The sequence below is a fragment of the Anopheles coustani genome, chromosome 3, assembly GCF_943734705.1.
Source record: "Anopheles coustani chromosome 3, idAnoCousDA_361_x.2, whole genome shotgun sequence".
NCBI lineage: Eukaryota > Metazoa > Arthropoda > Insecta > Diptera > Culicidae > Anopheles > Anopheles coustani.
Window position 1 is genome coordinate 28190636 of NC_071288.1, and position 14615 is coordinate 28205250.

General features: G+C 44.0%; 2 protein-coding genes across 2 annotated transcripts in view; one reads left to right on the top strand and one right to left on the bottom strand.

Annotated features, from left to right (window-relative positions):
• Nucleotides 1-5465, top strand: part of LOC131258901 (amyloid-beta-like protein) — a 69049-nt gene extending 63584 nt beyond the window's left edge. The window contains exons 8-12 of the mRNA XM_058260298.1: nucleotides 1656-1805; nucleotides 2857-3608; nucleotides 3685-3829; nucleotides 5008-5184; nucleotides 5266-5465. Coding sequence (XP_058116281.1) covers nucleotides 1656-1805; nucleotides 2857-3608; nucleotides 3685-3829; nucleotides 5008-5184; nucleotides 5266-5367 — 1326 coding nt within the window. The 3' untranslated portion in view covers nucleotides 5368-5465. The remainder of the gene's footprint in view (nucleotides 1-1655; nucleotides 1806-2856; nucleotides 3609-3684; nucleotides 3830-5007; nucleotides 5185-5265) is intronic.
• Nucleotides 5466-11712: 6247 nt separating this feature from the next.
• On the bottom strand, nucleotides 11713-14110 carry LOC131258659 (tRNA-dihydrouridine(20a/20b) synthase [NAD(P)+]-like). Its single transcript, XM_058260015.1, has 6 exons — nucleotides 14098-14110; nucleotides 13925-14019; nucleotides 13713-13834; nucleotides 13569-13644; nucleotides 13110-13507; nucleotides 11713-12250 (listed from the first exon to the last, which is right to left on the bottom strand). The coding sequence occupies exons 1-6, from the start codon at nucleotides 14101-14103 to the stop codon at nucleotides 11736-11738; spliced, it is 1212 nt and encodes a 403-aa protein (XP_058115998.1). The 5' UTR covers nucleotides 14104-14110; the 3' UTR covers nucleotides 11713-11735.
• Between the last annotated feature and the right edge of the window lie 505 nt (nucleotides 14111-14615).

A 14615-nucleotide genomic window follows, 5' to 3' on the forward strand; every position in this document is an offset into this window, starting at 1 on the left:
TAGTGTATCCCCAAACATTTGACACACACAGGAAGCGTAACGATGTTTTGCAGTAAATTTCATAAAATTATTTCTCATGTTTGCGCGAAGGAGTTTATTTAGCCGGTGAAAGTTTCGTAAAAATCGGCTCGGAGAGTATTTAAATGTATAAAGCCAACTTAAAATGTTGAGTATCCTTTCAACACGTTTGACTACCACGTCACCTGAAAGAGGGTGACAGCAGCAATCAACATCAGCCCTTCACACTAATATAGTAGTGCACTCATATCGATGGCTAGGCTAAAGCAACTACAAAAATGTATCTTCTCGGAAGTCTAGTCATTTTGCTTGGTTTACAAAAATAATTGGTTAGATGAATTTGGTAACCAAATTTTATCGAAAATGATTTTACTAAATATCTGTACTAAAACAGCGAGGTAGTCAACGTGTTAAACTTCAGAAAAGAATCGGAAAAATCTAACTAGGGCACTGATTAACCCATCAACTTCGATAGAATATTTTGGAACTTTATCAACAAATTATCAGATTGAAGATCGGTTTGTTTTTCCTTTTTTACTGCACCTAAAATGTATAACAAACCAAAACAAACCGGTCTTCAGTCTGGCTAGATGCGTTTTGACCTTTCCTTTTCATATATAAAACGTGAAAACTGTTCATTCCTACACATTTATCGATCGAACAATATTTTGTATGTGTAAATATCCGGGACAAGACAAAATAACGGTGGCTGACGTATTACTCTCTTAGTTTGAAATTGTTACGTTAACTAATCGCTGGTTAATTTTTGTGATATCCAACACAAGAATCTTTCCAATACTGTCTGATTAACCTTAATATTGTTACGCAAACATGAGATGTGATTTTCTTAAGTTTTTCACAAATACTTGCCATTTCATTATTTTTAACTTTACTTTTTTGAGTATAAAACTTTTCAATTGGAAACATCCTGTATCGCAAAATTCCCTAAGTCGCTATAATCCGTGAAATACGCTTCACAACACCTCGCTGACAATCGTGCGCTGACAGTAAAATCATGTCATGATTTTTATTCGAATCCATCTGTGATTCGGTCCGGGCTTCCCCTCTAACCGGGGCTACCCGGCCTCGAATCCAGGTGGACTTTTACGCGAGGACAGAGAAAAACCGCACCATTCGCGTTGCAGCGATGTTCACCCTCCACAGGCACACAGTAGCATAGATGCGCCCGTGTTTCGGCCCGATTAAACGGCAAACGATTGCAGTTTGGTAGATGTGAGTTTTAGTGAACATAGAAATGACTCACGAAACATCTGAACCCTTTTAATGCGAGGATGTAAATCGCTAAACGACTTCCATAAGCCACTAGCCAGCCAGGACGAACGTTGCAGCACTAATCGCTGCTTTTAACCCGGAAAAGCACCGATTATTGCCGGCAACATACGTCCGGGGTTTTGCGCCACTCTCGTTTGCCGTTGACGTTTGGTCGTCGGGCGTGTGTCTCGTAGCGATCGTAGGTGTGTGTTTGTTTGCGCGCGTGATGATTAGTTTGGTTGCGTAGCTCGTTCCGGTTTTCTGTAGCGTGGAAAAAATGGTGACATGAGTTTAACGGTCCCGTTACGTTACTAAAACCCGGCCATCCCCGTCTGGCCACCCCGTTCGTTCGTGTAATATTTTAGACTTCTGTGCAGGCACTGGAAGAGGAAGGCAACTCCGAGAAGCACCAGCTGGCGGCGATGCACCAGCAGCGCGTCCTGGCCCACATCAACCAGCGCAAGCGGGAGGCGATGACCTGCTACACCCAGGCCCTCACGGAGCAACCGCCGAGCGTAAGTGAAACGGCAGGCCATTGCTGGCAGGCAACGGGATTTCGGTTCTGCCGGATGTGCAAAGTTTATCCGTGGAAGGTTCCAACCCGTTCCGATTACATAAAGGGTTTTAATATCCGCAACGGAAAATGCATTGGAATGTCTGGTTCTGGTTGAATTTACGTTGGAATGGGTATTTTAGTTTTACCACAAGTAAATCACAATTTTTGAAATTATTTTCCAAATCCTTCTTTATTTCCCACACTTTAAGCTCTAGTACGTAGTTCTTTTTTCACAACACAAAAAATAGGAATTTTCAATTCAGTGCGCTCGCTTCTTTACGCTGTATGTTCGTGACACAACAAAGTACCGATTTTTGCCCTCCCCTTTCCCCCTTTGACCTCTTTTTCCACCAGCGTGGGTTTCAATCCCCGGTTTTTGTTTCCGGAAGCAAAACAAAAACCCAGTGCGTGTTTCGGAACCACACACACATGCTGCCGAATGTGGGCGATGGATTTATTGAAGAAATTTTAATGAACTTTCGCGGCGAACAATTCCCCGTTTCCGTTGATGTTGGTTGGTGGGTAGGGTGGGGGTGGGGGATGGTGGTTTAAATTATGATTTTGCCCAAAATATGAGCAACATGGGATGGAAAGAAGGCAGCCCAGCACGTTTCGTTCGGTTTCGGTCGAAAACGTGCTGGGAAATATGCCTCTCGAATTGGGCATATGAACACGTTTAATTGCGTTTGGTTGTGGCGTTGGTTTCTGGCCTCCTCCCGCGATATTTGTGGGCCCGAACATACATTATTTATTTGCAACGTGAGCTGCACGATTGATACTATTTTGAGTTTAAAACCGTTGGTGAACTTGCTGCTGTACGGCAAACATAAAACCATCTTGTAATAAATAAAAACAGCTCCGTACGTACGGTTCCTTTGTGTGTTGAAAACACACGGTTCCAAAACCAAATTGGGCCACAATGTGCCAGGGTTGAAAAGAAAATGTTAATACCCACCCACCCCCGGACACGCTATTAATTGATTTTTCCTTTCGCCACCTTTTGCCACCAGTCCCACCGGGTGGAAAAGTGTTTGCAGAAGCTGCTACGTGCCCTGCACAAGGACCGCGCCCATGCCCTATCGCACTATCGCCATCTGCTGGGCTCGGGCGGCACCGGTGGGCTGGAGGCGGCCGCCTCCGAGCGTCCCCGCACCCTCGAGCGGCTGGTTGACATTGACCGTGCCGTCAACCAGTCGATGGCCATGCTGAAGCGCTACCCGGAGCTGTCGGTGAAGCTGTCGCAGCTGATGGACGATTACATTCAGGCGCTCCGCTCGAAGGACGAAACGCCCGGCTCGATGCTGGCGATGACCGAGGAGGCGGAGGCCACCATCCTCGACAAGTACCGCATGGAGATCGAGCGCAAGGTCAGCGAGAAGGAGCGCCAGCGGTTGGCCGAGAAGCAGCGCAAGGAGCAGCGGGCCCAGGAGCGGGAGAAGATACGCGAGGAGAAGCTGCGCCTGGAGGCGAAGAAAATGGAAGCTGCCTACAAGCAGCAGCAGCAGCAACAGCAGCAACAGCAGCAGCAGGTCCAACACGAACAACAGGCCCAGCAGCAACAGCAGGCACAGCAGCAACAGCAGACTCAGCAGCAGGCAACCCAGCAGCAGCAACAGCAGCAAACTCAACAGCAGCAACAGTCGATGCAGACGCAGCAACCCTCGTTGTCGGAGCAACCGCAAACCCAGAAGCAGCTAGCGGACCAGGATGTGCCGAAGGAAACCGATACCACCAAGGACTACAGTGAGGAGGTTGTCGTAACGTAAGTATTCTCCCATGCAATACCATCTGTCTTCTCTGTAATAACGTGTGTTTTTTTTTTCGCTACGACGACACAGAAGCCCACAACCGACCGCCCTTCCGACCGTGGACGATGAAGCGGTTCAGCGAGCCGTGGAAGAGGTGGCGGCCGCCGTTGCCCATCAGGAAGCCGAGCCAAAGATGCAGCACGTTCTGGCCCACGACATTGGCCACGGTGAACCGGTACGTAGAGTTTTTCGAGTAGAGAATATAAGCTATCGCAGGAAGAAATGTTTTTAAAGACCTTAAACACCTTGATGATGTATAATTTCAAGCGAGTTTAGGCAAACTTTTTAGACCGTTTCTTTAAAAGCGCTGACATATTTTTTAATGGTCAATAGTTTTAATTTACCCGATGCGGGATGATTTTTTTAAGTACTTTTCAACAGAATATTTCGCATGATTGAGCACCAATATTCAGATAAAATAGACAGCACTCGAAAAGATTAGTGAGAAGATTAGTTAGAAAATCGGCCCATGAGCGCCGGGGCTCACCACCTCGACGGCGTGGGTTCGAATCCCAACCGAGCCAGGACCCGCCCCTGTACGAGAGGACTGACTATCCACGCACAACAGGGAAACAAGTCTCCTAAGCCCTTAACGGGCAGGCATGACCAACAAGGTCGTTACGCCAAGAAGAAGAAGAAAGCAACATTATTTTGTTTTGCACCGTGCATCTGCATCTACAAAAATCAAAACAACGCTTTTCCAATTTTATAATTTGTTAATGCAGGCACCGAAGTATAAGGATGCTCTGATGGGTTTAACGGTGTCCTCATCAAGTTTAAAAAAACAATTTTTTGTTCAAGGGTACTCTCAACTTGTTTAAGCTTGTTAACCTATTTTTCTGACACACTTGCCGACTAAATAAAATCCTTTACACTTTCCCCGATGTGACATAAAATTACGGTTGACGACCGAAGGCTTGTTTAGTTCGATATCGTTGTGTTTAGTAATTCCTGGGTAATGTTTATATTGATACCAAACAGAATAGCCTTTCCTGTTAAATGTATCTGAATATTGTGACGCAAGGATGAAAAACAATTGGTTCAAAATTACTGTACTGTTTCATGTTCAATACCTTGTCTTTAATATTTGATAAAATCGAAGACATCATTTTTCCTCAAACCTTCAAAACAATTTACTATTATTACTTTTCTACCAAAAGTATTTTAAAAGTCAATCAAATTTTTACGTGAACACAAACGTACAATATAAGCTTCGTGTTGATGGTTCAAGCATGAATTGAAATAGTATCGAATAAACTCGTCGACATTGTCGGTAGAACAATATTTAAATCGATGGATAATATAATTGATAATCATACTAACGATCTGTTTTTCCCTCATTGGTCTACCCAGAGCTACTCGGTTCGGCGCGAAGTCTACAGCTCAAGTGGCCGCGACAGCAAGAACGTCTACTTTACGGTAGGATTCGCCGGCGTGGCGCTGATGGCGGCCGTGTTCGTCGGGGTGGCCGTCGCCAAGTGGAAAGCTTCCCGATCACCACATGCTCAAGGGTTCGTCGAGGTTGACCAGGTGAGTTTCGCGTTCGGCGTTCGCGCTTTGGGAGGAAATTCACCTAACCTAACCGTACCGTACCCGTCTCCCACGTTTCAGGCCGTCGGTGCCCCGATTACCCCGGAGGAGCGACACGTGGCCAACATGCAGATCAACGGGTACGAGAATCCAACCTACAAGTACTTCGAAATTAAGGAATAATTTCCCCACGGAGCACACAAACGCGCCGTCCCTGGCGCGGTGTAGGAAAAGCCGCTCGAAGGAGAGAAAACAAGCAGGAGGGCGGGCTAGGGAAGAGTGTGCAGAAAAGAACTAGAAAGCGTGTCCCCCTCCTCCTCCTCCTCCTCCCCCCAAAAGTGAGGAGATACCGGAGAGAACGATTTCATAACGTCACCAGCGCGCGGGTGGCGCGAGGATACCAAAGGATGTAGCATTAGTTTTGCGTTTGGTTTTGCGGAACCCAACGAGGATAGCCAGTGACAAACAATAACTGATAACAGATGCACACATACATACACACACACACACAACACACACACAAACAACACAGAACCAGCTAAAACAAAGGAAGGAGGGAATCTCGCGTCGTTCAAATTCGTTCCCATGTGTGCGTGTGCTTATTTTGGGGGGAAAAAACAGGAACATAATTGTTGGTAGAATCCTAATATCGATCGGAAGGCGTGGAGCGGAAGCGGACACTGTTGTTTGAGTTTTAAACACTGAACCGAGGGGTTCATTTCGGATAGGCGTGTGAGCCCCCCCCCCCCCCCCCCCCCCCACCCACTACCGGAGGGACGCAGGAGTAAGCATTAAGATTTTGACAAGCTTAGTACGTTGCGTTAAGTAAGATGGCCCTCACAACGTGGGGGAGGAAAAAAAACACTCGCCGTAAGTCATTTAACCAACCGAAGTTCGACGACAGTGAGCGGCAAATATCCTTTCCACTGAGTTTCCACTGACAGAAAGTAAGCTCCACGAAGATTTATTATTTCTGTGTGATGGTTGTTGATGAGATTGTGTGTATGTAAAACACATTTCCGGCGGGGTGGGAAAGGCGTAGGAAAAACACAACCCAAGGGAAAAAAATCGCAAAGAGTGCGACAATACGCAGCGCAGTAGATGCGCTGCTTGCTGATTCAGGACGATGTCCGCGTTGTCGTTGGTGGTAGGCCGGCCCCCGCAGAGTGGGGGGTGGGCGCATCTTTTTGCCATTTGTTTTAACCTTACACGTATCTAAGAAACCTATACGCCTCTTTCTCACACGTGACTGTACGAGACCAGACGTAGGGCACGATGCTACCAAAGAATAGAAAAAATGAATAATCAGTCACTACTTATAGTTGAAGCTCTTGCTCGCCTAGACTTGATAGCGTTACAAGCCACAACAGGTCACCATCGTATGCATTACACACAGCCACACACAAACACAAGTACTCACACACAAAACATACACTCAAGGAACAATAGCAAAAGGTAGTGGTACCTTTTTTTTCCGCGAGGGAAACCGACGAGACAAATACGGCCCGAATTGCGTGTGGTTGCAGCACTAGGCTAGGGATGGCACAGCAGGATAGTTAGATAGCTAAGTAGCCAATTAGTTATTAATCTTATGTTTATTTCTACAGTTCGGTCGGGCCCACCCGGTCAACCACAAACACTCAGACACACACCGAACCACTAGCTACCCCTCCCTACTCACTCGTGAAGCTGACAGGAGTAAGTAGGAAGTGCAGAGTGTGGGTCATGGATGGGTCAAGATCAGCAAGGGGGTGAAAGAAAAAAAAAACAGCGAGAACTTCTACTACTACTACTATTAAATACTACTACTAACTACTAACTAACTACAAAGCCAATGACAGCAACTCTCACAATACACACTTTTTCTTCATTTGATAACGCTTGTAAGAATATACATGCATGAATAAACGTATATATACAACAAACCACATGACATTAGAGCTCACTCTTTCGCTTCACGGTGCGGTCCGTAGTCCCGTTGGCGGTTCTATGCAGTCAAGGTATCCTTGGGCACGCTTTCAACACGTCCCAGGGGTCCCAGCTTCCGCGTGTCATACAGATAATTATGATCACCCCGCCAACGGGATCGTGCGACTTGCATGCTGATTAGAATGAAGAGAAAGAAACCAACACCGCCACCCACAGCTAGCCCAGCGTTGCATGCGAAAAGAAGAAGCGATTATAAGAAGAAAAATAAAACGAACAAACACATAAACACACACACACACACATACACACACGTAATGCAAGCAAGACGATGACTATGGAAATATATATACACGTATATATTTTTTGTAATACACACCTGCTATACGCTTTGAAATTTCATATTTATACTACCTTGAAAACAATAACAAGAAACAAAATGGGGGGCAAGAACAGTCGCAGCTGCTATATATATTTACAAATTAACAAGCAAAACAAAACGTGTAACAAATCAAGGATAGGAAAACTGAGAACAACAAACCAACCATAAGCCACAATAAGTAAAAGATAGCATGGGGTAGGCGGAAGGAAAATAGAGAGTGGATAACCGTTACCGCGCACATACACATTTCAAAACGGTCGTAGAGGTTAGGTGGATTAGGGAACTGGAACTTTATATACTTCCGTTATCCTTTCCACAGGTTAGAAAAACACTTCGTAACAGGTTTTTTTCATAACTCATAACCGAAAAGGTTTTCGTTATGACTTCATCGAAAAGTTAGCTGATGGCTTGGTCCATTTTTTTCCTTCATGTGTGTGTGTGTATGTGCTGGCGGCGGATATCCATTTCCGAACGAAGATCCTTGCAAACGCAAGCTATGGAATGCAATGTGTAACCGCAAACGTACGGCAAAAAACCCAAACGAGAGCTTCTTCCGATTTATAGCGTAAAACCAAATGTTACAATTATACAGGCACATACAGCAAAAACACAACTACACACATACGGAACATTCACATACATACACACACCCACACACAATTCGCCAGCGATCGCTCACCGCGCGGGAAAGGGGATTTCCTGAAACAGCCGGAAACGGGGTGATAGGTACACCGGAGGGCCAGCATTTGTGGCCATCGTGTAAAAGTGTCGTAAAATAGGCATCGGTCCGACCCGAAGGAAGCGCACGAAACGGAGGAAAGTTTCAGGAAAAACTAGTCAATGTTTTTGCTTTTTCAGGCCCTCCCCCCCCCCCGCCCAAAGCACATGCAGTCCTTCTAGTTCTAGGCCAGAACACAAAACCCAAAAGCAGCACAGAATAATGCGTAAGGCGGGAGAGGTTGAACCACATTGCAGTCGAGTCGAAAGGGAAAGATAACTGAATATCGTAAAGCAACACAATCCAATCACTCAGAAGCAGTCACAGTCGGAAAATTGCATCCTAGGCAAAGAAAATTCGTCCATTTTTGTAGGATTTTGCGACGCGCGTTGAAAACTAGGTGTTAGTGAAACAAGCAAACAAAAAAAAAAAGTATAATAAAGAAACAAATCTTATCGATAGTGTGTCATTAAGTCCCCCATTTCACCCCGCACGGTCCCCTTTAGTACGGAAGCGAATGAACTTGAAGGAACTCCATATAAGTGAAACAGAGTAAAGCAGTAAAATACTACATCAGCAAACAAATAGAAATAATAGTGTTGTCCGAAGCAGCTTGTTGAAAGTTAATTGAACAAAATGATGCATTTGTATTAGCGGGCGCCATGCGGCACGAGGAAAGTTAGGAATGACATACTGAAATGAGGCAAATAAAAATATGGGCAAGAAGCAAACGATTTGGGGGAATAAAGTGAATGAACTGATTGATTGGTTTTATCGAACCAAGATTCGCACGCACCGAACCCGTTTAGGGACGTTCGTCGGGTGAAAATGAAAGTAGGTTGAATCGAACAATCAGCATTCAACCAATTCTACTCCCCATTTCGCTGCTTCGACACGGAACAATCTATTCGAGGCTAGTGTTCATAAAGCAAAGGCTATATTTAGGCATGGATCGCTTTAAGCTATAGATAATGCTTAATTTTTTGTTCAACCAAGGCTTACAATGTTTTCTGTACATCTGTTGAACGCTTTTCTCCAGGAATGGTACAATGTCGCTTTTATACTGCGCATCACCTTCTTCTTCAGTTCGGCAGATTATTTGTTGAATGAGCTTTTTTGCCATGCACACGTCAGAACCAACACGGTACGGCACACTCTCCAGTACGGGCTGAGTGGCTTACCATCTGGTCAGATACACAGTAACAACTAAAACACTACCTATCAATACCTATCAATTCCTCCCTCTACTTTAACTAGTATAATTTGTTCTCCTGTGAACAATTTCACTCCACTGGTCTACTATTTCGGTGAGTCGACTCATTAATTGATTAAAATACAACCAAAATTGAGGGTAACCATATAAATGCTGCAAAATGCAAAATATTACCAACCAAAACAAACAGAAGAAAGAAAAACTACATGAAACTCGTATAATCTATGTATAAAGGACCGAAAGGTGGTTGTCATCAATTGACGGAAAACAGTAACGAACATCTATGAGCAACACTCTAGGCAGGCAAGCAAGTAAAGACAGGAAATAAAACACTCAACAATAAAAGGAGGACATAAATGCGAAAGTATTTAAGCAGAGACCGAGCAATGCTGAGCTGTTACTAATATGGGCAAAGAGTGACAGTGGAAGGAAAAGCGATTAAGAGAACCAGGAAACCAGAACAGAAAACATAGAATAGATTATATATCATGTATAAGTATGAATATATTTATATACAACACATATAAGTGTAAACGATGTAAACATTTACAGATTAGTTTTAATAGGTGATCATACACAAAAATGAAGCAAAAGAGAATGAAGATAAATTGTGCAACCGGTGTAAGTAAATTAAATAACAGAATAAAAAGAGAACAACACAACCAAATTATCGGGCAAAACACCGCGCCACATGATCACTGATAATAAAAAAAAAAAACAAAAGGCAAGCCACCAATTCCGCAGTTCTTTTCGTACTAGGCCAAGCTAAAGCCAAAGCGCTAACATTGGATAAATATGTAGTTGCACTTAATGGAAAAAAAACCGACATCAATGGAACATTGATGCGTTCTAGTTTGAAAAAGGGTTTTTTTCGTTTTCAACAAAGCGTGGTAGCTCGGTCCCGATTTTTACCCACAGCTGGCTCACTAAACATACACTCCAAACAAATAAAAACGATACCAATGGTTTAGTGAGCCGGCTGCACTAACAGCATTGTACGGCACATAACCATAAGCCTCTACTAGAAAACAAAACTTGTAAAGGAATGTTATGTAATACATCATCCAATTGAGGGAGCCTTCCACGATTCTAGCAAAAAAAAAAACAAAAAACAAACGTGAATGCCATTTTCGTTCCTTAAAACGATAGCATGATGGAAATGTTCCGGTTAGTAAAAGGAGATCAAATCATGCATATTTACGGAAGAGTATGGTGTGAAACTAAAAACTCCGTAATCCATACTCGTAGCAAAGAAGATGGAAGAAACATTACATGCGATAAAGAACGTGCGAAGAAAAATGCTTCATTTGTCCAACAATCAATAATAATCCAACAATCCAAAACAGTCTCAACCAGAAGTGAACAAAAAAAAAACTATACTCAAGCAAAATGTTTAAAGCGAATTACGTACACATGCTAAATCAAAAAATATTCCGCTTGGTTTTTGTGTATGGGTTAACTAATAACTTTTTCCCCCCCAAGTTTTTTGATGCTATACTGTTGTTACAAATGCTGCTGACCGGGTCATGCGTAACGCATGAAGTGATGCTGCTGAGAGGAAGAAGAAGGAAGCTCTAAAATTCCAATTTTGATAAAACTCAAAGGAATCAACACAAACACGTACACAGAAGAAGAGGGGAAGCAGTAGATCGGAAATGCTCCAAACACAGCTCCCCAACATACACCATTCACTCTCCGATGAACGCACGTGAACGCTCGTGGACATGCAAATAAAGGGCATAAAAACGAACTACGTTTCTAATCATCTTTGAGCATGGCATTCGAAGGCTACCAAAACCCGAGCACCAAGTCCCTTTGGTTTAGGCTAAACAGATCAAAGGAGGCGTTGCAAAACAGGAGCGCAAAATCCTTTGAATGACACGTGGCGCACAAGCGGTGGGTGTAGCGCATGTTGAACAAAAGAAGAAGAAGAAAAAACAACAATAGAGTGTGGCCACATAATAGAAGCCACATGAAAACACGATCATAAAGTAACGAGACACATTAAGGGCAGAAATAAGCTAGAAACAACCAAACAGCAAACAGACAGAGAACAAAATTAAAAAAAAAATCAATATCACAACATGCGTATGTGTTGACGAGTGTAGCGTGTGTCGACGATGTATGTATGAAAAACAGCAGTAAAAAAGATGGAAAACCAATGTTTAAATAAAAAGTAAAATAAAAACGAGGTATCTATACACGGTGAGTTATCATTTACAAACCCTTAGCGGCAGCACTATGGACCAAGGTGTTCGGATTAATATTTAAAACTGAAAGCCGAGCAAGTTCAAAATCAAATATCAAAAGTATTATTCATCGAACATGGCACCACCATCCATAAAATCTACTCCATCGTCGTTAAGTCCATCCTCCGTCTGGTCGGTCTCGCCAAGCTCTGCTCGCTTACTCTGGAAAAAGTTGCCATCCGAAGCCTCACTATCGTAGGTGCAACTCCTACTTCCGTGGCCTATTTTATCACCATTCTCCGCCAGCCGTTTGCGAAAGTTTGCCTCGCTGTAGGAACAGCTTATTTTGGCCGGATGATCAACGTCAGAACAAGCGACCAAATCGAGCGGTAGGTAGGTCCGTATAAACTCGTACACCTTCTCCTTATCCTTGGCTAGATTGTTCAACTGAACGCGTCGCTTCTTCGGGAGCAACGATTCCGTCATGAACGAAAAATGATGATGCATACACTGGTAGGTGATGTCTGTATCGGCCTGCTGGCAGATGCTGAGCCACCGTTTAACGCACCCGACCGGAGTGCTCCTGTCCCCGGCGAAGAGGGCCGGATTGGAAAGTATGCCGCGGGCCGTCATTACTCCTGGGGACGGGAATCGAGAGCAACATTGTCATGTTTATTTTCACTGAGCGTCGCTAATACGTTTCGGGGCCATTTTCGTTACCAGTGGAAACCGCCATGTTATTTACTAGCAAACCAAATCAACTCCACACAGCAGGCTGTGGAGTTTTATTTAAGTGCTTTAACAGATCGTTCTACAGTGTTTGAAGAAAATTAAAAAACATAAACACAACGAGAAAACTTTTGTCGATGGAGCAAAAACAGAATTCAAAATCGGCTGCTTCCGCGATATCGGAATTTGAGCAGGAAGGGTCGTACGAAGAGGATGCCTTTCAACAGCGCATCAACGATATACGAATGCAGTTAGACGACACGTACAACATTTTCGTAAACGCTCGAGAAACACTTTCTTCGATATCGTTCGAAAATTTAAATGAACGTCCAAATCAGGAAAACTTTCCTTCGACGTGGGAAAACCTGACGGCCGACGAACAAGCTCTGCAAGAAATCACCCTGGTGCGCGATGCCAACAATCGCGTGGATGTAGTGCAATCTATGGAGCAAATGCCAAAGGAATCTCGGCGTAGAACATCCATCGAGGACATTCCAGAGCTGAGCAAATTTTACCAAGTCATGAAAGACTTGGCGGAAGGCATCAAGAAAATAAGCGGTCACCAGCAGTCAATAACGGAGCTGAACGAGGATTTTAACAACTTAAGTGAACAGTTGGCACAACCATCCGGATCGGGCACGTCTCTACCGGAGGAAATGGCGAATATGAGCATGGATTGATCCGTCCCCATTAAAAGGGGAATATCCTTCTTTTTTTAAATCAACCGTAATGAAAAACAAATTAAATGATAAGAATTGCAGCTCTTACCATCGCACTGTGTCTCCCGATGCATTTGTTCTGCATCGTCAAGAGTGAATATATCACCATTAGCGACCATGGGGATGGCGATTGATTGTTTGATTTCTCTCAGTGCGTCTTTGTGCACGGGAACGTTCGTTTTCTCCGCCGCGGTTCGTCCATGCACGGTCAAGAAGCTGATGCCGGTTGCTTCGAGCTGGCGGCACATTTCGATTGTCTCCTTTAGGTGTGTGCTTGACAACAATCGAACCTTTACCGACACGCTGAATGAGTTTGGCATGTTCCGGCGCACCGTGCCCAGCAGGTCAGCTATCATCTCCGGATTTTTAAGCATCGCACTACCGTAGCCTTCCTTCATTGCCCACCGTTGCGGGCAGCCACAGTTCAAATCTACACCATCAACATAACTAGAACGTAAATGTAGCATTACTATACTATGCGTTTGAAATAAATAGCCAATGGACTCACGGATAGACCATTTCAGTTGCAGAAAGAAAGTCGGTAACATTGTTTGCTGCAAATTGGGCTATCAGAGGCGTATCGTCTGAAAAAGCCGGAAGCACACGGTTGAAACAATCGGTAAGTTGAGCGGCGCTTACACACTTCCGTTACCTTTGTTAGTTGTAAATTCATTCAGTCGCGCCTTTTCGCTTCTGCAAAACGAGTCAGCCATGATCATGCTGGTGAAAGCAATATCCGTGCCGTACGACCGAACCAAATTGCGGAACTCGAGCCTACGAGATAGATTGAAACGAATTAGATATTTGAGCATTATCACTTTCTTCAAATTGATGGTCTGCTTCCATCACACGTGGTGGTCGTACTTGCTGTATCTTACCATCGGAGCACAAATCTTGAGATATGTTTTCCGTTCCGCTGCCGAGCTGAACAGATCGTGAATGTTTGTTTTCACTTTTTCCTGTAAATCAAAATCAACGGATATGTTATTGCAGTAAACTAATTAAGGGACACAATTCTAAAAAGGAGATTTTCGTACTTCCATTGCGACTAATTTTTAGCGATATCAACACAAAGTATACAATGTTTACTATTCAACATTATGTCAGCTTGACATGATGACAGCTCGGAACTGAAATGAAACAGCTCCCTCTGGGAGCGGATAGCGATAGCGATCCAGATGGTCCTGGGGACCATTAACAAGCTCTATTTAGCCTTTGGATCAATTCAACCATTGATTGTACAATTGTTAAAGTAACACATGATATGCAAAATCGGCATTAGATGATCATGTATGATATGACGGGTTGGGATTCGGACTCGAAGATCCGGATCTCAGAATGGAATTGTTTCGAAAGATTCAAATCCCTGTGGGGATTCAGTTTCCCCATCACTAATGTCAAGCGTGTGTTTTGTAAACACTAGAGTTTGCAACCATAACATGCACCTGTCAACCCGTTCACTAGGTTCAAGGACTCAGTTCCGAATCACTCACCACGTGGTTAACTCGGCTAGAATATACTTTTTCCTGCGTGGCACCGTAAATAGCAAATAACA